General features: G+C 37.6%; 1 protein-coding gene across 1 annotated transcript; it reads left to right on the top strand.

Moving 5' to 3' along the window:
- Window positions 1–10,962: 10,962 nt before the first annotated feature.
- On the top strand, window positions 10,963–21,392 carry LOC129274866 (isopentenyl-diphosphate Delta-isomerase 1-like). The gene is made up of 5 exons (XM_054911604.2): window positions 10,963–11,079; window positions 15,435–15,583; window positions 16,248–16,340; window positions 17,634–17,764; window positions 18,778–21,392. The coding sequence occupies exons 1-5, from the start codon at window positions 10,985–10,987 to the stop codon at window positions 19,099–19,101; spliced, it is 792 nt and encodes a 263-aa protein (XP_054767579.2). The 5' UTR covers window positions 10,963–10,984; the 3' UTR covers window positions 19,102–21,392.
- Window positions 21,393–23,381: the final 1,989 nt, after the last annotated feature.

The raw sequence follows: 23,381 nt of genomic DNA, 5'->3' as shown, positions 1-23,381 counted from the left end.
AGCAGCAGACGAATTTGTTTCAACCCGCATACCGCCCAGGCAAGCAAAACAAATTCACGACGAAATTGGCGACGAAATTCACGACGTCGTGAATTTCGTCGTGAATAATTCGCGACGAAATTGGCGACGAAATTCACGATGTCGTGAATTTCGTCGCCAATTTCGTCGTGAATATTCAAATTGACGACGAAATTGGCGACGTCGTGAATTTCGTCGTGAATATTCGCGATTTGGTCTATTTGCGATGTCCCTTCAGGGCCACCATAGATTTTTGGGGCGACTTGAAGAGGATACATATCTTAACAAGCACTGATGATGCCAGCGCAAAGCGCGAAGTGATTTTGTTCTTGTTGTTGTTATTCCGACCTGAAAAAAATGACATTTAAGCATGACAAAGCACTAGATACCAATAAGCAATTATTGCGAGCGCGAAGCCCAAACGTAAATTGAGATTTTAGACCTAAAAACGGGATTTTCTTTTCGCTTTATAAAAATAATGGGTATCTTGCAATGGGTAGCTTCCTAATTAATGAAGGGAGCGCGAAGCACATTATAAGCACGTTTTTAGATACAAACAAGCCGTGTATCTAAACTATTAATGCGAGCATGAAGTGCAAGCTGAAATTGTTGATAAAGTGACCCGAAAGTGAACATGGTAAGCACTGTTTAAATGGAATATTATAAAGAGGATATTGATATCACTATGATTGATGCGAAGCGCGAGCTGAATTTTTTTGTGCAATTTAGACCCAAAATGTGACGTTCTAGGTTCCTTTTGTAATCAAGAATGTGATGCGTATCTAACTAAACAATTATTGCGAATGCAAATCGAGGAAAATATTTGTTAAACACTTTAAGAATTGTTTGTTGGAATCCATGAAAATGGTACGTATAGGCCTAATCAAACAATGCAAACGCGTAGCGCGGGCTGAAAATGTATTGTTGATATTCAGCACTTTATCAAAATCATGAACAGGATGAGAAGGGCCTATGTCTATCTCGCTGCAACTCAATAATGAATAGTGATCAGAATAATTTGTGCATATTGACTTGGAAACAGGATATTTAAAGTTCCTCGAATATCCTCTTGGGCAGATTTTTTTGTATATTAAATCAGGATGAAATGCTTTTCATGTACATGGAAAACACCCATTGGGGCATGTGCGTAGACCGGGGGGGGGGGGGGGTCAATATCATACAATTCACTCGCCTTGCGCTTATATACCTTAAAGTATTATGTTCTTGTTTAAAATGGATATCAAGTACCAATTGTCATCGCGCATTTGTTTCAGGTCACATTATCGAGGTCATTTAAGGTCAATGAAATGTGACCATTTTGGGGTATCAACGATGGGCTCTTAACAAAGGTAAATATGTCGATTATCATAACTTTGAAGGTTTTTAGACCTATTGCATGATAAGTGGACATTAGGGTAATCATGTATCAATGAACATCCTGCATGAGTCTCAGGTCACATGATCAAGGTCAAAGGTCATATTTTAGGGTCAATGTACTTTGGGCATGTTGGGGTATCAACATTGAAATCTTTTTTACGTTTTTGAAATGTCATCCTAATTAAAAATATATTGGAAGATATTTTATGAAACTGTAAAGGTAATGAAGGATCATATCGCATGAGTTTCAGGTTACATGATTAAGATCAATGGTAGCTTAAGGATCAATGAACTTCGACCATGTTGTGGTATCAAGAACTTGTTATTTGGAGCCCAGTCAGATTTATTCAAATGTCAGAATATAATTAATGTCTGTCATGGGCATGGTGTCCTTTAAATGATTAGTCTACTGGGCTTGCCCCTTAAAGTGTAGAAGAACAGAATGCCCGGTCAGATTATTATTATTATTATTATTGTTATTATTATTTGGTATTTGTAAGAATGTAGTTAATTTCTGTCTTGGAGATGGTGTCCTGAATGATGAGCCCCGGGGGGGGGGGGGGGGCACTCGACCAAAAAATTGGTAGAGGTGTGCCGCGGGCGAGACAAAAAACGGGGGCCTTGGAGCGGGCTTATTGTAAAAAGGAGGGTCCTCGGAACGGGCTTCGGAACTACAAATGTTTGTGAAAACGGGGGTCCTTGGAACGGGCCGCCTGCGTGCGAGTGCGTATGCATCCCTATGAAACGTGCATGCAGCAAGCCCGGCGGCACGACTGACGGGCGCGCTAGCGCAGAGGCGATGGTCGGACAGCGAGCTGCGGCCGCTTTTCACCAAAATTGCGACCGGAACGGCGTTACGGAAAATATGCGAAGCCCTGGAGCGGATTTTTTTTTTCTTCTTTTTTCTCGAGAAGAAGAAAATGCTATGCTTTGGAGTGGCTTTCTTTGTTCTTTTTCTCAATAAGACAAAAATGCTATGCCTCGGAACGGAAATTTGAGTGTAAAAATGGGGGTCCCCTCCGCGGCACATACCCACTATGCATTATATACTGAGTGCCCGCCCCCCTCCCCCCCCCCGGGGATGAGCCTACTGGGCTTGTCCCTTAAATTGTAGGAGAACAGAACGCCCAGACCGATTATTTTGTTTATTCTTAATTATTTGTAAGAATTTATTTAATTTCTGTCGGGGAAATTGTGTCCTGTGAATTATGAGCCTACCGGGCTTGCCCCTTAAAGTGTAGGAGAACGGAACGCCCAGTCAGATTATTTTGTTTATTCTTAATTATTTGTAAGAATGTAGTTGATTTCTGTCTGGGAAATGGTGTCCTGTGAATGATGAGCCTACCGGGCTTGCCCCTTAAATTGTAGGAGATCGGAACGCCCATGCAGTCAGATTTTTTTTCAATATTTAAGTATTTGTAAGAATGTAGTTAATTTCTGACTGGGAGATGGTGTCCTGTGAATGATGAGCCTACTGGGCTTGCCCCTTAAATTGTAGGAGAACGGAACGCCCAGACCGATTATTTGTTTATTCTTAATTATTTGTAAGAATTTATTTAATTTCTGACTGGGAGATGGTGTCCTGTGAATGATGAGCCTACTGGGCTTGCCCCTTAAATTGTAGGAGAACGGAACGCCCAGACCGATTATTTGTTTATTCTTAATTATTTGTAAGAATTTATTTAATTTCTGTCTGGGAGATGGTGTCCTGTGAATGATGAGCCTACCGGGCTTGCCCCTTAAATTGTAGGAGAACCGAACGCCCAGTCAGATTATTTTGTTTATTCTTAATTATTTGTAAGAATGTAGTTGATTTCTGTCTGGGAAATGGTGTCCTGTGAATGATGAGCCTACCGGGCTTGCCCCTTAAATTGTAGGAGATCGGAACGCCCAGTCAGATTTTTTTTCAATATTTAAGTATTTGTAAGAATGTAGTTAATTTCTGTCTGGGAGATGGTGTCCTGTGAATGATGAGCCTACTGGGCTTGCCCCTTAAATTGTAGGAGAACGGAACGCCCAGACCGATTATTTGTTTATTCTTAATTATTTGTAAGAATGTAGTTAATTTCTGTCTGGGAGATGGTGTCCTGTGAATGATGAGCCTACTGGGCTTGCCCCTTAAATTGTAGGAGAACGGAACGCCCAGACCGATTATTTGTTTATTCTTAATTATTTGTAAGAATTTATTTAATTTCTGTCTGGGAGATGGTGTCCTGTGAATGATGAGCCTACCGGGCTTGCCCCTTAAATTGTAGGAGAACCGAACGCCCAGTCAGATTTTTTTTTTCAATTTTTAATTATTTGTAAGAGTTTATTTAATTTTTGTATGGGAGATGGTGTCCTGTGAATGATGAGCCTACTGGGCTTGCCCCTTAAATAGTAGGAGAACAGGACGCCCTGTCAGATTATTATTTTCTGTTTAATTCTTAAAGGACAAGTCCACCCCAATAAAAAGTTGATTTTAATAAAAAGAGAAAAATCCAACAAGCATAACACTGAAAATTTCATCAAAATGGGATGTAAAATAACATATGGGCCAAGATTTAACCCAGATTGGTCCAACATATTTTTGCCCTTATGGGTCCAATTTGAAATGCCAATCTTCAACCCAGATGACATTTAATCTCATCTGAGACTTATATGCCCAGATATAAACCAGATCTGTCCCATTTGGGTCCCACTTGAATATGCCCATTTCCAGCCCAGATGATATTAATCAGATTCTGGTTGGGCCCACATATTAGCCCATCTGGGTCCCAATAGAAAATGCCCATTTCCAGCCCAGTTGATATCATCTGGTACATAATGGGGCAATATATAACACAGATGGGTCCCACATAGTTATAACCCATTGGGTCCTACTTGAAATTGCCCATCTTCAGCCCACAATGATATTCATCTGGTACATAGGCCCTAATTATAGGCCCAGATGTAACCCAGATTGGTTTTTCCCCATATGGGTCTCAATTGGAAATGCCCAACTCCATCCCAGATTATAATCATTCATCTGGTACATAATGGGCCCAGATATAAACCAGATTGGCCCTTAACGGGCACCATATATCTGGGCCCCATGATGGTGGAGCTACCAAATACTAGCCCATGTGTGGGTGTCATACGGGTCCCCGCAATTCCTGCAAAGACCCATGTTGGACACATAATGTGACCCAGATATTTTTTTTACTATCTGTGGAACGTCCAGTCAGATTTATTTTTTTCATTATTTAAGAATGCATTAAACTTTTGTTTGGGAAATGCTGTCCTGTGAATGTCCCATTTTCAGTTATGAATATCCACTTGGCGCTTGCCGCTATAGGCCTATATATTTTTTGTCAGTGTTAAATTTTCATACATGTTAAACAGTCCTTTAAAATATGTTCCCTATTCCGGGTCAATATGAAAACCATTTCTTCTCGCTCTCTGCGCTCGCATTATTTTAATGAGATACGTGAATGGCATAACAAAAAAAAAGTTGCTTAAAGGACAAGTCCACCCCAACAGAAAGTTGATTTGAAGAAAAAGAGAAAAATCCAATAAGAATAACATTAAAATTTTCATCAAAATCGGATGTAAAATAAGAAAGTTATGACAGTTTTAGGTTTTGCCTAATTTCACAAAACAGTTATATGCACATACTTGTCAATATGCGAATGAGGAGACTGATGACATCATCCACTTACTATTTCTTTTGTATTTTATTTTATGAAATATTCTAATTTTCTCATCATTGTCAAGTGAAACAATTACGATTATTCCTCCCTGAACATGTGGAATTAACATTGTTTATTAGGCCTACTGTAATGGTTCAGTCAAGTTGGTCCTTATTTTGTCAAATATGTAAACATATGAAATATTGTATAATTCAACCAACAAAAAACAAAAGAAAGAGTGAGTGAAGGATATCAATGACTGTTTCATTTGCATGTGTATATTTCCGTTTTGTGAAAAATATCTTTAAAATGTCATACCTTTCTTATTTTACATACGATTTTGATGAAATTTCAGCATTATACTAAAATTTTATTCAAATCATCTTTTTTTTCTGGGGTGGACTTGACCTTGAATATAATAATTATCAAAAGTTTACACCTTGCGCCTCGCGCTCCGTTATTTGGTATAATTATGATTCCACTTCATGAATTCTTACAAACAGTCATCTCTTTTCAGAGTGCGCTTTGCGTGCTAAATAAACGACTCACAATCTTTTCGTGCCCCCTACGCCACCATGCCACTATATGCAAACACCCCCTCTGAAAAAAAAAATCGTTCCCATACAGGGCTAGATCTGGCCTAGACTTGCTTCAGTCGTTTAAAATAATATGAAAATAATATATGCAAAAGGGGGAAATAGCACAATTATGCAAAATGAACAGGAAAAGATTCATTTGCAAAAAAGAACAGATAATGATCTTTAAAATCATATTTAGAGATGATAATAACATCGAATTTCTGAATAAAATCTATTGATTAAATTTTAATGATAACAATGCAATGGGAAATATTGCTGTCCTACGTTGTTTTTGTTGTTGTTGTTGTTGTTTTTCACGGCTTTGGTTTAGGGTACCAGTGTACGTACAAACATGTCAGGTTGTGACCCCCCCCCCCCCCACCACCATTAATTTAAAATGATGTTTTGATCCAAGTTACTACCATATTCTAAAGGCATTTGAATCATGCAATTCACAAATGGATTCATTTTTCATTCTCGTGGTGCAGCTGATTTACCATTTGCAATAAAGCCAAAAGTAGGAGTTTGCCATGACAGGCGCGTAGCCAGGGGGGCGGGGGGCGGTCCCCCCCCCCAAACGTCCCCAAAAAGAAAAAAAAGAAGAGAAAAAGGAGAGGAGAAAGGGAAAAGCGAAGGGAGGAAAGGGAAGAAAGGTAGCTTTGTGGGGTTTTCTTTTTATTCTTTATTTTTTTTCTCAAAAGAAAAACTCCTTCACTCTTGCTCTAAATTTATATATATGAATTTTGCTTCCGCGCTGCGCGCGGTTAAATGACAATATTGCAGTTCTCCTTTGTTTCCCTAAACCTTTCTCTAACCCTGTTTTTCGACCTCAGCTACGTGTTTCTTGCCAGTTAAAGTCAAATGTATACATTAGGGCATGGAATAAGAGTAAGGTTAGGCCGAAGTATATGAAGTTATCTTTTTTTTTTTCAAATTGATCGCGCAACTTCTGGTCGGGTCGACTCCGGGCGGGTAAAATCTTTATATCAATTTCTGCCGTCACCTCCATATAGGCAACTTCTCCCGCTTTTCAGCTCATTACTAAACAACCATAATTTGGGGGCAAACAGGTTCCTAATTTCAAAAGAGGAAGGTATAAAATTCGTGCCTTTCGTATTAAATAAAAAAAAAGTACAATATTTTTAAAATCAAATTCTATTAAGATTTCCCTGCACATTCATCTCCTGTCCTGTTTTGCGCCCTCAGTTTGAAATTTTGAATGACCCTTCAGTTCATCATTCAAAATTAAGCGCTTCTGGATAAATAAAATAGATTATACATCATCCTTTTTTATATAATTTCAATAAATCACAGAAGTTTCAACTTTTTGCGCACTATTTTCCTTGTAATGAAGTTCAATAATCTTAGAAAATCAATTGAATTAGAGCCGATTGGGTAGAGATATCTGCATTTGATGAAACGTCCGCCCTTTAAAATTTCAGAGTTTCATTGCTCTGCACGGGGAGAAATATCTTCTTCCCGGCATATACCCTTCTTGTTTTGCGAGTTAAAGATATGCCCTGCCGCTAAATTGTTTGTAATCAATTCTGATCTTTCCAATTAATGGAAGCATTCAGTATAACTTAGGGAATATCCTTATCTCGGGACCCTTTTCTTAAAAAAAAACTTGATAAAACGTTTTAGCTTTCGCGCTTCGCGCGGGGTACATATTATTTCAATCTCCTCCATTTTATCCCTTTTTGTGCGTTCACAATCACTTTTAAAATCAAGGTTCACAATCAAAATATAGCCACTGAATTGGAGCTGATATAGGTACTAGAGACAAGAGAGACGGCTCCTTTTCATTTTAATTTAAGAAACACCGAAAGTTTCGCGCTCCGCGCGGGATGGGGAAGCTCCCCCTCCCTACACCCACCCCCTATAGGGAGCGCGCTCTGTAAGTGTTGGCACGCTTTGCGTGCATTTACCGCCCCCTCCAAAATGAAATCCTGGCTACGCGGTTGTGCCCATAGCCAAACTTTTGCCGTAAAATTTAGCACGAGACCGGAACATGTAGAGCGACCTCGCGAGAAATAGGGGATATAGAATGCAAAATTAGGCCAAACACTCCCACAAAGCACTTTCCTGGCAATGAGATGAATCGACCCATTGTCATATTAATAATGTGATGATTTAAGAAAATATAGCTTCTATCTAAAAAATGCGCCCCCCCTTACCCTGCCCCTGTTCCGCCGCCGTTGGAAGGAACATGACAACAATCAATAAACAACTTGAACAGGCCCGTCTTACAAAGAGTTGCGATTGATCTAATCAATCACAACTATGCGAAGCCAACAAAGTCAACATATCGAATGCATGTCTGTTCAAAATAAATCAAGATATGAATTATATATCCATAAATCCATTGATTTCTTGACAATTTGGAATGTTCTCCTTTGTTTACAAAGGACATTTTGCAAATTTCCTGTAGAAAAAATTATGACACTGATGGATTTCCATAGAGTTACGACATGGATCAATCGTAACTCTTTGTTAGACGGGCCCAGGTTTTTATAACCACTCTTAATGAGGGGCTGAGTCATTTGATATAAGATAGACAGTGGCGTAGCTACGGGGGGGGGGGGGCTGGGGGCACGTGCCCCCCCCCTGAAAAAAATTGGCGGAGCAAAAAGAAGGAGAAAGACAGAAGGAAAAAAATAAGATGAAAATAAGAGGAGGAAGACGAGTGAATAAAATACTGTGAGGGGAAGACTGCAAAAAAAAATCTTTCATGTTACTATATAAAATTTTCGCGCCAGAATTGCTTGTTCGATTAAATTCATATCTTGCTCATTAGGCTGATATGGAGCTTAAAATATCAAGTTTTGATGTCAATATACAAAACGTATTTCAGTTCGGACATCGAGCTTTCATTATTTTTGTTCATTTACAAATTTAAGTGCTCTGTAAAATGTCCGTTTTATGGTCTACCTATAACATTTAAAGCTCACGCCGCATGGTCGCATAGTTTGATTTGCGAAGTTCGTATTGTCTTCGTGTATTCCATTAAGTTCTCAAAATATCAATTTTCAGATGTGATTGTCAAACGTAGGCCTATAAGTTAGCGTTGCGCGCTCGCATTTTGATTTTATGAGTATCCTATATCAATTCTATAACCAAAAAAGCTCCCCTTTCCATTATAATTTATTTTAAAAATTCAGCTCGCGATTTGCGCTCGCATTAATTGTTAAAAATGTATTAACTTTTGTAATGCGTATATTCATAATTACAAAATGCTTAAAATTTCCAGTTTACAAGTCTTGAAAACAACAACTTCCACGCTGTCATTACGCATAATAGATTAACAAATAAGAAAATAACATTTTCATGAATTCCTAACTCTAAATTGGGTACTCAGAATTGAATATCGACAAGCTTAGGAATAATAGGAAGATAGTCATCATTTTCATAACGATGACAAAATGTCCTTAGAATGTACCGATCCTTAACAAAAAATATCAGCTCGCGCTTCGCGCTCGCATCATTCACAATTTTCCTACACAGTGCTTGAAACGAGTGTTTAAATTGACCTTTTTCAGATCGGAATATCAAATGTTTTCAGCTCATGCTTGCATTATTGATCTTCATGATTAAACAAATGTATTCAGGATGCCCAGATTCCAGGTCTAAATCTAAAACATGCGCGATAGCCTGCATATTCTTTATTTAAAATGTGCTTAAATTATCCTGTTTCAGATCAAAATATCAATTGTCTGCTCACGCTTCACGATCGCATTATTAATGATACCCAATTAACCACATCCTATTCATGATTTACAAAATATGAATAGAGTGTCCCGCTTTTAGGTCTAAAATCTCAATTTTCTTCCTCTCGCGCTTCGTGCTCGCATCAATTGTTTACTTTAGTTACATACCTATCCCATTTATGATTACAAAAAGTGCTTAGAATGACATTTTTTAGGTCGGAATGTCAAAAAAATTTAGCTCGCGCTTCGCGCTCCCATTATTGAAATATTTACCGTCTTTTGGTAACTGTAAACAGTCCTTAACAGGTGCCTTTTCGATCATGCTAGAACAGTTATTAAAAATTTCTGCTCGCGCTTGGCGTACTTATACGCATCTTGCCCAGAATATTTAATTTTCAGGACAAAATACATGAAGGTTAAAAAAAAATTCGCTCGCGCTTCGCGCTTGCACTTTTAATATAGGGCTTATAAGATTATTTTATATTTATGTTGTTTTATAAGAATAAAGCTAGGAAGTGACTGATCGGGGGAAATGTAGGTGAAGATATTTCGAGCCCCACCCCCTATTGGCGAAAGTCGGATCCGCCCTTGTGACACATACAGACACACACAGAAAAAAATGTTGCCCCCCTGAAAAAGCACGAACGCCCAGTGCCCTCCAGGAAAAAAATCCTAGCTAGGCAACTGAGGAGAAAAAGAAAGCTAGGGAAAGAGTAAAACAAAATCATCATCTCATCGTCGTCAGCAATCATGCTCAGCCGATTGCAAGGCATAGGTCTCCTCACGTTGGTCCCAACATAATAGTATTGTCTGAATATTAGGTCTAAATCTATAGAATTCGATTTTTTGAAAAGGTCACAATTTTAATTTGGCTCATAATACTCATCGTTTGGCCACTCAAATTTTTGGGCTCATTGCGCGCTACGTAAACGCTACTAAAACAACATCCTTTTCAATGTTTTTTTCTGAACGCGGGTGTGTGGCAAATCATGTAGAGAATACCCCCCCCCCCCCGGGCAGGTAGCAGCTATAGTCATCCCTATGATTTTTCAAGTAGCAAAAAAAAAGAGGGGGGGGGAGGAGGAAGAAATTGTTTAGAAATTATTTGAGGATGAGAAGGCGCATAATAAAGAGAGGTCCGTAATGCGTACGGCGAGTCGAAAAGGCCGTTTCATTTTTATTTAAATCAGCTATATGCAGGTAGAGAACAATTTTTTTTAAACGGCTGTTTGCGACTCGACGTACGGCCGCCGTAGAGCAAATGTGACTGAAGAATTAGGATTAGGCAAACGGGAGCTTGAGAGAGGAGAATATCCTTCAAAAAATTAATTTCCAATGTAGTCTCGATCTCTTTTCTCAATTTTTAAGTTCTCCTTGATTTGCATTTCGGCGCCCCTTATGCTGCCATCAACGGAGGTTTTACAAAATAGGCCTATGTCACATTTGTTTTTTTGAATAGTTGCAATTGAAAAGACCCACAAGGTTTTGAAAATTTATCCGCCCCTCCCCCCCCCCCCCCTATCCAAGAAACGGAAAGTATTTTTGAAGAGCGCGGCAGCGAGGCGATCGAAAGATAAGCTCAAGCTCTTTCTGCAAAACAAACTGTTGACGCCCTCAACGGCAATTACATTATAATGCTTCGACCTTTCCCCAGATGAATCAGCCTATGTTGAGGAGAATATTGTCTTTTGTGCCGGCATTTCAGCCATTTACCAGGATATTATCACCGAAGGGGGATCAATTATCAAGGTTAGTCCAATTTGATCTATGCATTATATAATCTTTCTCTCGCTGTATATTCCCGCCGGTTGCGAAACAAAAGGAAAGCCAAGCTCAAGGACCAGCCCAAACCCGAAATCGAGGAAACTCCCCCGCCGGAGCTCCGCCGATAGTAGTAGAGAGATACGCCTCGGCCTCGTCGATGGTCAGTCGGTTTCAACGCGCTGCCGCGGATATCGAATGTCAAATAATCGGGTGATATTCTGGAGACCTTCTTATCTCCGTTATATTTTATCTTATCTCATTGAGATAGGAAGACTCTAAAATTGTTTAGCCTTGGCTTGAGGACTCAGTTATATTTTTACATAGATTAGAATCATGGAGCCTGAAGGTTGCCATTGTTACATTGTAAATGAATTGTAAGACTTTCCACTTGTGACTTGCCTTGGCGTGCACATGCATACCATTACCAACAATGGATTTCCCTAGGCTAGGAAATCCACAATTAGAGGGTGAAATCGGTTTGTTTCTCTTGATTTTATTTATCCATGAACCTGCCTAATGCGTATGAAGGGATTAAAATTATTTTGGTATAAATATGAAAAATGAGAGGTTTCTTACCTGACCGATCTTCAGGATCTTAGTTGTGTAGATCCCTCGATCCATTCGTAAACACTGCAAATTAGGCTTGACCCTTGAACCGCTTCATTATGATGTAGCTTCGATAAGCGATGTTACAAAATGCCGTTTTGTAGATCAATTTATAGGCCTAGATGAAAATTATTTTTTAACGAATAATAAAATTTGAAACTTGGATTATCAATTATTGTAATAATTATTTATAATCAAGTTTCAAAATAAGCGTTCCTTAGTTATGTCAAGATATTTTTCTTTCTTGACGCGTGAACAAAACAAAGAAAAAAGAAAAGGAAAAACAGAGAGAGTAAATTACGACAAAGTACGACCAAAAAGGAATAAAACAAAATGTAAGTACATATAAGCTAGAAGACAGGAAAGGTTTAGAAAGCATAACAAATGAAAGGAACAAGAAGGAATGAAAGAAAAAGCAAACAAAAGAAACAGAAAGCAAAGAAAAAAGAATGAATGAAAGAAAAGAAAGGAAGAATAAAAAAGATCACAATTGATATAAAAGTAAAGAAGAAAAAAAGGGAGAAAGAACCCCTCCAAAAAAAATGTTAGGAATAATGAGTAAAAGAAAGAAAGAAAAAGCGAAATAAGAAATGGAAAGAATAAAGAAAAACTCATTCGAAAAAAAAAGAAGAAAGAAGGACAGACAGACAGAAAGAAATAAATGAATAGAAAAATAAAAAGAGAGAAAAATGGAAAATAGACAAGATAAAGGGTGAATGAAAGAAAGGATGGAAGGAATACTTATTACCAACCATACCCTCTGTGGAGCGTTGTGAATTAGTCTTCTGACTTTGAAACAGAGGGTAGTGGGTTCGATTCCCAGCCATGGCGTAATTTCCTTCAGCAAGAAATTTATCCACATTGTGCTGCACTCAACCCAGGTGAGGTGAATGGGTGCCTGGCAGGAATTAATTCCTTGAAACGCCACCACGCTAGAAAAGGCTGCGGGGCTAAAGCCAGGGTAATAATATCCAAGTCCTTTGAAAGCGCATAGGGAGCCCAGGGCTTACCGTGTATTTGACCATACTCCCGGGACTAGCGTGATTTATGGTCTAAATATTTCTCCAAATGAATTGTGAAAACAGAAATTATGCACTTACCACGATTATATGGATGAAGGTCTAACGAGTGGCAGTTTCCTGACATCGAGGCACAGACTGGAACTTCAAAAAAACAAAAAGTTCTCTCCTTCTACCCCAGTCTCGATCAGCCAATTTGTAACCATTCATAACAAAAATGGCCGATCGAGACGGGGGTAGAAGGAGAGAACTTTTCGTTTTTTTGAAGTTCCAGTCTGTGCCTCGATGTCAGGAAACTGCCACTCGTTAGACCTTCATCCATATAATCGTGGTAAGAGCTCCCTGGGTTAAGGGACGTTATGACATAATGTGATATGCTCTATACAAGAACTGAGTTATTATTATCCAGTGGCCGTCGATTTTGAGCAAGAAAGAAGGCGGCCATTATGAGATGTGATTACCCACAAGCTATTTTAGATATAGATATCGTGAAAGATAATAATAGAGGTGGGCTTATACAGGGGTAAAAAAGGGTGATTATGATATTTCAGGACCAAGTTTTACATATCTCATTTGAAGCAGAATGTTGAACGGATCGATATGGCACAATTTTTAAGAAATCGGTTGAAAAATGGGACAATGTGGGCCAGTAAACAATTTTGAGGGGGCGTGGCCTAAAAGTACTGAGTCATCATCTCTTGAGAATGAAAAACGTCCTTATTTTCTTATTTGAAGGTCTGTCGAGCTGATTCTGGTTGTCTTTTCATACTACCCTTATAAATCCATTGGTATTGTCAAAAATACTAAAATATTCTCAGCACTTTTAGGCCACGCCCCCTGAAAATTGTTTATTGGCCCTCACTTTCCCATTTTTCAACCAATTTTCGTAAAAATGGTGTCATATAGATCAGGACAACAATCTGCTTCATATGGTTTGTAAATCTTGGTTTTTAAATATCTCCCATTTATAGCCCGCCCACCTCTAATAAGAAGATAAGAGATCAGAACGTTTTCAGAATACCATGCATTTATCTCATTCAAGCATAATGATTTATAGCGCGCTTATGCGCAAGTTATATATTTACATGCTCAGCATTGGCTGTAAAGTTAAAAAAGATAAGAAAAAGATAATAATATTTTCAGAATACCAATTTGAGATCGTGATGTAGATAAGAACATCGTCTCTTGAGAATGGAAAACATCCTTATTTTCTTATTTGAAGGCCTATCGAGCTGATTCTGGTTGTCTTTTCATACTAGCCTGATAAATCCATTGGCATTGTAAAAAATACTAAAATATTCTCAGCACTTTTAGGCCATGCCCCCTGAAAATTGTTTATTGGCCCTCACTTTCCCATTTTTCAACCAATTTTTGTAAAAATGATGTCATATAGATCAGGACAACAATCTGCTTCATATGGTTTGTAAATCTTGGTTTTTAAATATCTCCCATTTATAGCCCGCCCACCTCTAATAAGAAGATAAGAGATCAGAACGTTTTCAGAATACCATGCATTTATCTCATTCAAGCATAATGATTTATAGCGCGCTTATGCGCAAGTTATATATTTATAGATAATAATATTTTCAGAATACCAATTTGAGATCGTGATGTAGATAAGAACATATTTTAGATCTAACGTTTTCAGAATACTGCCCCAGGTCAAACAGTATTTTCAATATATGTTTCTTTCTGACTTTAATATTTTGAGTGGAGTAAGAAATTTGGAAAGACTGCTGTCGAGACCAAGTTCCATATGTCCCCTCCACTTTTTTAAGAAATGTCAGAAGTGAGACTCCGAGTCTGGAGAGTGGATTAGAGAGTTACCAGTATTTCGTACGTAAGTTTGGAGAACAATTCCATGACGTAACAATGTAAATGCCAATGCCTTAGTGACACGAATAACTCAAGTCTGAAAGTATAATCTGCTAATATCAATTCCCGTGTTTAAACGTGCATGTACATGTAGGAAGTAGACCCTATGAAGAAAATTAATTTAATGCATGGCGTCATGGTGATATGCCATTTTGGGGGAGGATCGTTCTAATTCCTCAATATGGCGTCTTCTCCTTCTTCTGGAAATAGTACAGAGTCCACCATCTGATGTATTGTTTTTGGAACATATTTAAAAAGGTATTGGTTGCTTCAATGGAAGTTGTTGGGAGTTATGTTAGAAGTTATGTTAGAAGTTATGTTGGAAGTTATATTGGAAGTTATGTTGGGAGTTGAGTTGAGTTTAATTTGAGGGTTAAGTCCAAAGTAAGATGACCATCATGAAACCTTGGTCAATTTGTGGCCAAAGTAGGCCGTAGGCCAGCAGTTGCCCAGCTGCGTAAACTGTACGTTCAAGTCACTGTAGTCATGATTTAGAAGTTTGACTTGGGGAAGTTAAACTTTGTCTCCTCCCGGCCTTCGGCCTTCCGTTAAATTAATGAGGTTGAATATGGGGGCAATTGACAAAAAGCACAGAGCAAGCAAATATTTTAACCTTATTAATACAAAAATCTAAAGGGTCTTCTTTTGTGATAAAGTAGTAAGTAACAAAGAAATTAATACCTTACATGAAAAGAAGATGATTTACATGATCTACCCATTGTGATTTGTGATTCTCAATAATTAAGTGTGTTAATTACTATGAACCAGTAGTACCAATTGACGATCGACATTTGGAATACATTTTTTTCATTTTCCATGTATTCATTTCTTCGAATATAGATTGATAATGAGCCAGGCAACAACTGATGGTTTGGACGATACCCAAGTCAAGCTGCTTGCAGAGCAATGTATTCTTGTAGATAGAGATGACAATGTTATTGGAGCAGCTACTAAGAAAGACTGTCACTTGTATGAAAATATCCAAAAAGGTGCGTATTTGCTCCTCTCCAGGTAACTTACAAACTTGTACAATACTAAACCTAAAACCAAATATATTTTTAACCAATTCTAAGACCGAACTTCCAACCCAACTTGTATTATTGATTATTTCTTTAGGAAGTAAACAAAGGATGAATGAACTCGTTCCAATCTATTCCAAATTGAATTATGTTCAACAATCTTTGAATACTTGTCTTCAAACTTTGGATTATTATAGTTTCGATTAAAATAGCACCGATGAATTGCCATAACAGTATGCAATGCTGATTGAAAGAAGAAAAAAGGAGGGGGGGGGGACCCAATGCAGAATATGTATAACCCTTAAACAACTGGGGGCCTGAGTCAGCTGACATTTTTCTCGATGAATTATATTGTAAAGTAAGAGAGAGAACCTCTCAGTCTGTTGCCTCAGAACTTTTCTCTTCTTTTGAGTCTAGTAACTGAGAGAGGCATTGAAATCACAAAAATCTTACACAGGACCTTAGGCTGTAAAGTCAGACCAACTGTTCTCAATGCGAAAAGATCTGTGCAGCAAACTGTCATATGTATTTATAATTTCATGCTTTTATTTAGTAAATTGTCAACGTACACAATGAAAATGTCAGGTTAGTTATCCATTGATGAGTAAATTGATCTTAATTATTATCTTTCTAGGTATGCTTCATAGGGCCTTCAGTGTGTTTCTATTTAACACCAAAGGAGAGTTACTCCTACAGCAGAGATCCGATGCTAAAATAACATTCCCAGGTAAGATTAGGCAAAACCCTCTCCCTTCTACTCCTCTTAACTTCTTTGCTCCTTCTCTTCTTCTGTATATTTGCCTACTTTATCTTCTCATCAATTTCATTCTGCATCTTTATCCCTCTCCTTCCACTTCTTTCTCCCTCTTTTCCTCGTTCTGTTTTTTTTTCATGCCGCCCGCAGACGAAGTCCGGAGGGGGCATTAAACGTTGCCTCCGTCCATCCGTCATTCCTTCCTTTTGTCCGTCCATCCCCCCACTTGGTTTTCGCGCAGTAACTCGAAAAATATTTAATGGATTTTAAAAAATTTTAGTGTGTAGGTACATGTAGATGACACCAAAATACAGGCTAATTTCGAATTCGGAGTCTGCAGGTCAAAGGTCCCAGCTCATTAAATATGCGAGTTGGTTTCCGCGCAATAACTCGAAAAATATTTAATGGATTATAAAAAATTTTGGTGTGTAGGTAGATGACACCAAAATACAGGTTAAGTTCGAATTCGGAGTCCGCAGGTCAAAGATCACAGCTCATTAAATATGTGAGTTGGTTTCCGCATAATTACCTGTGAAATATTCAACAGATTGAAAAAAAGAATTGGGTGTATAGGTAGATGACACCAAAATACATGCTAAGTTCAAATTCGAAGTCCGCAGGTCAAAGGTCACAGCTCATTATATACGTGAGTTGGTTCAGAGGTCTAAATTTTTCATTATATCCATATTGGTGAACTGCACAATATTAAAGTTCAATCATTGAATGAATTTCTGATCGCGTTAAGTGGGGGCATCTGTGTCCTTTTGACACGTCAAATTTTAGTTTTTTTATGCATCTTCTCTGTCTTATTCATCTTATGCTTCTGCTCCCCCACCCCCATCCTGCTATGCTCCCTCATCTCCTTCTTATCCTCATCCTTCTCTTTGTTTGTATCCTTCTGTTTATCCTCTCTTCTTTTTTTCTTTCTCCTCCTTTTTCATGCCTTGTTCCTTTTCTTCTATTCCTTGTCTTGTTCTTACCCCCACTTCTTCCACGCGATAACCTCTGAGTTGCTCATTCAGTGCATGTTTGTCCCAAGTTACAACTCATGCAGGTTATACTTGTTCTTCTTGCATACAGTATATATGTGTGATAACAGTAGGGCATGCCATTGAGCTGCTGAGCCCTGGATCATGTACAGTGGCATAATGAGGGGGGGGGGCAAGTGCCCCCAAGCCCCCTCCCCCCATCTGTTCGCCACTGGTCATGTGTGTTTATTAAAGGCTGCTCCTTTTCATAATTTCATTCATTTACTTTGTTGTATAGGATTCTGGGCCAATACCTGTTGCAGTCATCCTCTTCATTTTGATGAAGAGATGGAGCTCAAAGATGCGCTTGGAGTGAAGACAGCGGCTCGCAGAAAACTCAAACATGAATTAGGAATAGAACCAGAACAGGTATTAAGATTTGAAGATAATGAAAGAACATTTATGATTGGTTCCTGATCAGTGTCATCAAGAAAATCATCATGTAACAACATTCTTGATTGGCCGAACCTTTGTGTTGTGGAGCCAAGATCATTAGATTCAATAGTGAAAGAGAATGTCTCAAAGTGTTTGGAAAATGAGGATTCTTACAATTGTATTTTTTAAATATGCAGTAGGGAGTTTTTTCATGCTTATCCACTTAAAAATAATGGCCAGAATTCACAAAGGTGGTTTTGAAAACCCACGGTTGAGTCCATGGTTTATGCAGATTTCCTGTATAAATTACGCTTAATTTAGCGCGTATCGGGCGCGTGTCTAAAACATGTCCAATGCTGATGTGCGCTTTTGTTACAGTGCGCCGAATTGACGCCTGTTACCATGGTAAGATACGCTATTTTATTCATGAGTCCACTGTTTGAAGAGTGGACTCATGAATAAAAACAGTGGACTCATGAATAAAATAGCGTATCTTACCATGGTAACAGGCGTCAATTCGGCGCACTGTAACAAAAGCACACATCAGCATTAGACATGTTTTAGACACGCGCCCGATACGCGCTAAATTAAGCGTAATTTATACAGGAAATCTGCATAAACCATGGACTCAACCGTGAGTTTTCAAAACCACCTTTGTGAATTCGGGCCAATAAGTCTCGTTTATAAGCATGCAAATTACTATAGTTCTTTAAATTTATAGAAATTATGTCACAAATAAAGTGACACTTTGGGAAATATGAGATTGTTGTATCTTGTTGAATGTGGCAGTACTGATCAGTGGTTTGTCCTTGAGAGAAGTGTCTAAAAGCAATTAAGATTCAAGGTTCAATACATTTATTGTCCGTACACTGGATACTGTGAACATGTCACAGAAATTTGGCCTTTGCTAAAATGAGAAGTATGAAATGAGTATGAATCAAATTCAGTTAACTCTTTGTTTAATGCGTGTTGTTATGCTTCCCCATGGTCCCTTTGTTTACTTTCAGGTACCTATAGAAGGCTTTACATACTTGACAAGAGTTCACTATCAGGCTGCTTCTAATGAAGGTGTATGGGGTGAGCATGAAATAGACCATGTTCTCGTCTTCCAAGGTGACGTAGATTTGAACCCTGAACCTAACGAGGTCCAGGAAGTATGCTATGTCGATCCCACACAGTTAGAGGAGCTGTTATGTGCAGGAGATAAGGAAGAGAAGAAAGTCAGCCCATGGTTTGCTAAGATTTCCCGCCATCTACTCATTCCAAAATGGTGGACCAAACTAGAAGATGTGAAGAGCTTCCAAGACCATGATACGATACACCGGTTATAGTGGAGATTATTTCTATAACATTAGATAAATATTAATTATGAAATAATGTCATATGTGAATGGATCCATTCTAGGGTTCCTTATCCATGTTCTCAAATCCATTTGACAATAAACCAGTTGTATGGTCATTATCAAGAACCATTGGCCTCTATGAGATCTAATTGATTTGATCATGTTACGAGACGTGTATGAATGGATACCGCCAGTTGCGGAGCGTGACCCGGAGGAGACAATTGATTGGAGGGGCACTATACTGTTTGTGAACAATGCTGTGCCCCTCCAATGCTTCGTCTCCTCCGGGTCACGGTCCGCCACTGGATACAGCTGAGTAAAAGATCAGTCTCATTTGTCCTATGTTTATACGAATAGAACCTGCTACTGCTGAAGGGATACTGTATCATGAAAATGATATTAATTAAAATAAAGAGTACAAATGAAAACCAAGAACTTCCAAGTACATTGAAATAAAGAATTGCAAAGTTTAAATATTTTAATGTTGCTATTACATTATTGGTAAGCAATTCTTTATGCACCTCAGAGCTGCCAGTTTAATAGTAGGAATTTATCCTGTTTATAATTAGGATCTTCTTAATTTGTAATTGTTAAAGTTTTTATGTTTTTTAAATTTCTCCTATTCAGAAGGATTTTATGCTTGAAAGCAAGGTAACAAGAAATAAAGGAGATAAGGTTTTTACCAATTGGGTTTGGTAGCTCTGGCATATCATTAAAGTTGATCATGTCAAATATGTACTATTTCTTTTTTGTTCATATTTTCATTCCAATAATATAAAATCCAGGCTTCTTTTGCATCTGTAAAATCTTCATCACTTTGATATTTCAAATGAAGAGATTCTTTATAATTTCCATGTTTTGGTAAGTTTAGTTGTCAAAATTAACTTGATTGCATAAGCAAGACACCTTTCTGTGACAGTGGAAAGAAGTACATACCTATTCCTACCTTTTTAAGATCACTCTGACAATGATTCGGTTCGATTTAGAAAAGCAAAAGAAAAAATGTGAGAACAACATTGTCAACTGTTATGATGAAAACTTAATGAGAGTAAAGAATTTACAAGTTTTGATTCTGTGATTTCATATGCGAGCAGCAGTTTAATGATTCATGATGATTAAAGAAAAATCCATTGACGTTCGCATGAAATTATGTATCTGGTGATATTATTGAATGCACTGATAAAATCACTTTCATTTTTGAGAAATGACAGTTATTCAATATGCGTATATCAAAAAATGTATGGGAGAGCTCCTCGCGAATGTCTATGACATCACAAAGTTAAGTAAATATCCCGGAGTTAACTCATGTATTCTTCTTTAAGATAAACATTTGCCAATCCTTACTTTTCAACTTTTCATGTATAGCCAAAACAAAAGGTTATGCCAGATTTGAATGACGCCTTTTAAAGGTAAAAAATGAGGCAGAGAATTTTGGTAATGTGTCTATACTGTACATGTATTATACACATATATTTTTGATGTACATGTACATGTATTTGGACATTCTTTTATGTAATTGTCCATGATTGAATTTCAAAATATGCTGCTTTGTTGAAATGCCATCAAAGGTACATTGTATGACAAACATTTTGATGTGATTATCTCTATTAGAGCAAACTAAGTGCTTCCATTACTTGGAGCATTCATGTTTACTTTAATATAAGAGTAAAAAAGCTATTCATGTTTTGAAGACCCATCCGTAGTTTAGGGTCAGTTGTACCTACATGCTCTCCATAATTGTTACTTGTATCTTTAATTATGTTACTTTTAAAGCTTATTTACAATATTGAAAGCATAACAAGATACATGTACGTGTATTGATTTGAAAAGGAATATCCACCAATAAGTTAATTTGCAAGATGATAAGGACGATGATGAACAGCATTTATCTGTGAAAAACAAAAACATTCAAATGCGCCAGCTCCCCAATATGTCACACAATATTCACAAAGTTGCTGGAAAAGATGGGTCTTTAGTTCAGATTTGAAGGTCTCAATGTTAGGAACATTTAAAAATCCTCTTGTTATTCGTAGAGGAAGACATTTACCATGGACATGTTCTGAAAGCAAGGGCAAGTATTCATGGATGCCTTCTCTGTATTCAATATGCATGGCGATTTGCTCAATATTCTCTGAAAAAAAAGCTCATTTGTTTTTTTTATTATGTGAATGTTAATTATATCCTGATGAGTGCTTCATAAAGCTGTTTGTAATGCATGGCTTTACACAGGACTGAAACATTGCTTCAAATACAGAAGCCATTAAAGCAAGTTCCAACTAACCCTTGTGTGTGGTCTCTAAGAATTGACTGAGTGTTATTGTTAAGGCCACTGCACACCTTACTGATCTGAGTGAAGGGAAATGTGACGTCACATCTCTTGTCAGCTTGAGAGTCACAGAATGGTCAGAGACAAAGCGAAAGGAAAATCGTAAGGATTTGACATGTTGAATCCTTACAACTGGATAGCAAGCTCAATCCAACTTCTAGCCAATCAGACAGCAGAGTCGCATTTTATACCGACACGTACATGATATTCAATGTGCATGCGTAGTAATAAGCATCGTTTTCTCAGTTGCTTTGGCAAAAAGCGCATGCGTGAGTCGCAGACAGCAGGATAGTCCGATTGTAAGGTGTGCGGTGTTGATGCTTATGACTACCTTGCGATTCATCTCCCCTCACTCAGTCGCAGACCAGGCGTAGACCAGTCAGGTTATAAGGTGTGACAACAGTCATAACACTGAATTTTTTTTCAAAATGAGATGTAATTATGTGACATTTCAAAGTATTGCTTATTTTTTCACAAACAGTTAAATTATGCACAACTTAGTGAGAGAGATTCAATGATGTCACTATTTTTTTTATTATTGTAGAAAAACTGAATTATACAATATTTCAGTTTTTACATATTTGACAGCAAGGACCCTCTTGTTTGAACCACAATAGGTTAAAGGGTATGAAACTCATGGAACAAGTAAGCATGTGTGAGAGAAGAAAAAATAAAGAATGAAATCATCAAATCTGTGAGTAAAATTGGACAAGCAATAAAAAAGTTATGAGCATTTTGAATGCCAAGGACATTATGGCCCGAATTCTCAAAAGGTGGCTAACTTAGCCAATGGGCTAAATTGCATCATTTTGACATCATTTAGCCCACCTAAATTTAGCCCGGGCTAAGTTAGCCACCCTTTGAGAATTTGGGCCTATATTGCTATACTTGTATAAATTATGGAGATTCTCCCATTGGCAACAAGATCAGTGATGTCACATGTCCTGTACAACTCCCCCCCCCCCCCCCCTTAAGCATAAAACAATGATGAGTGGCCTTTAACCAGGATAACTGTTTTATTAAATTAATAAATTAAGAAAAAAATTGTCATAACTTTCTTATTTTACATTCGTTTTTGAAAAATTGTGGGTGTACTGTTCAGTGTTGCTCATTTTTCTTATTTTTTTAATCATTTTTTTGTGATAAGGAGCATTTACTTCCCCTTTAATATCCCCTACAATGTATTTTGTAAATGGAAATATAATAAAAAAAGACTAACACAGGGTCAGTGGAACCATGGATGGGGCCGGGTTGAGGGGCTTAACTACGTGCACGGTTTGGAAAATGACCATGAATGATTTTATGCATGTCTAATTCAGCCTCCCCCTTTCGAAAGACAGACACATTGAAAAGATGAACAGGATAGATGTCATCAATTGATAGGTCCATGATTGAATACATATAATGTTGAAAAGATTTTGTCAAAGTACAATACAAATACAAAATTGACAAGTATATATATATTTTTTTAATAAAGATGAATGTAATTGCTGAAATTAATTAATCAAATAGGAGAATATGTTGACAAGACAAATATATATAGGATGATTATGTATAGAAACTGAATATGAATCAGAGATATAATATTCTAATAAACCAAGGAAAGTATTACTTTTATGAAATTGATCGGGCATCAAACAAATATAAATTTAATTGTCAAACTGACAGACATTAGAAAAGGATCAATATCACGTAGGCCTATGGCATTGGAAGATGAATTGAATGTATGAACGTTTGAAACGGATGAATAATTCAAATAAATATTAGAACAGGGGCTGTCGAGGGGATTGATATAGGGCCAGGGCGCAATTGAGCCTTTCTACTCGGTTTTCCTCAATTGAGCACAGGGGTAATATGTAGGTTAAGTAATAAGTGTTCCCTTTTTTGTGCTATTCTTTCTAGTTTCTTCCTTTCTCTTAATCTTTCCCTTTTTCTCCTATTTT

The sequence above is a fragment of the Lytechinus pictus genome, chromosome 13 (genome assembly GCF_037042905.1).
Source record: "Lytechinus pictus isolate F3 Inbred chromosome 13, Lp3.0, whole genome shotgun sequence".
NCBI lineage: Eukaryota > Metazoa > Echinodermata > Echinoidea > Temnopleuroida > Toxopneustidae > Lytechinus > Lytechinus pictus.
This window is presented reverse-complemented; position numbering and strand designations above follow the sequence as displayed.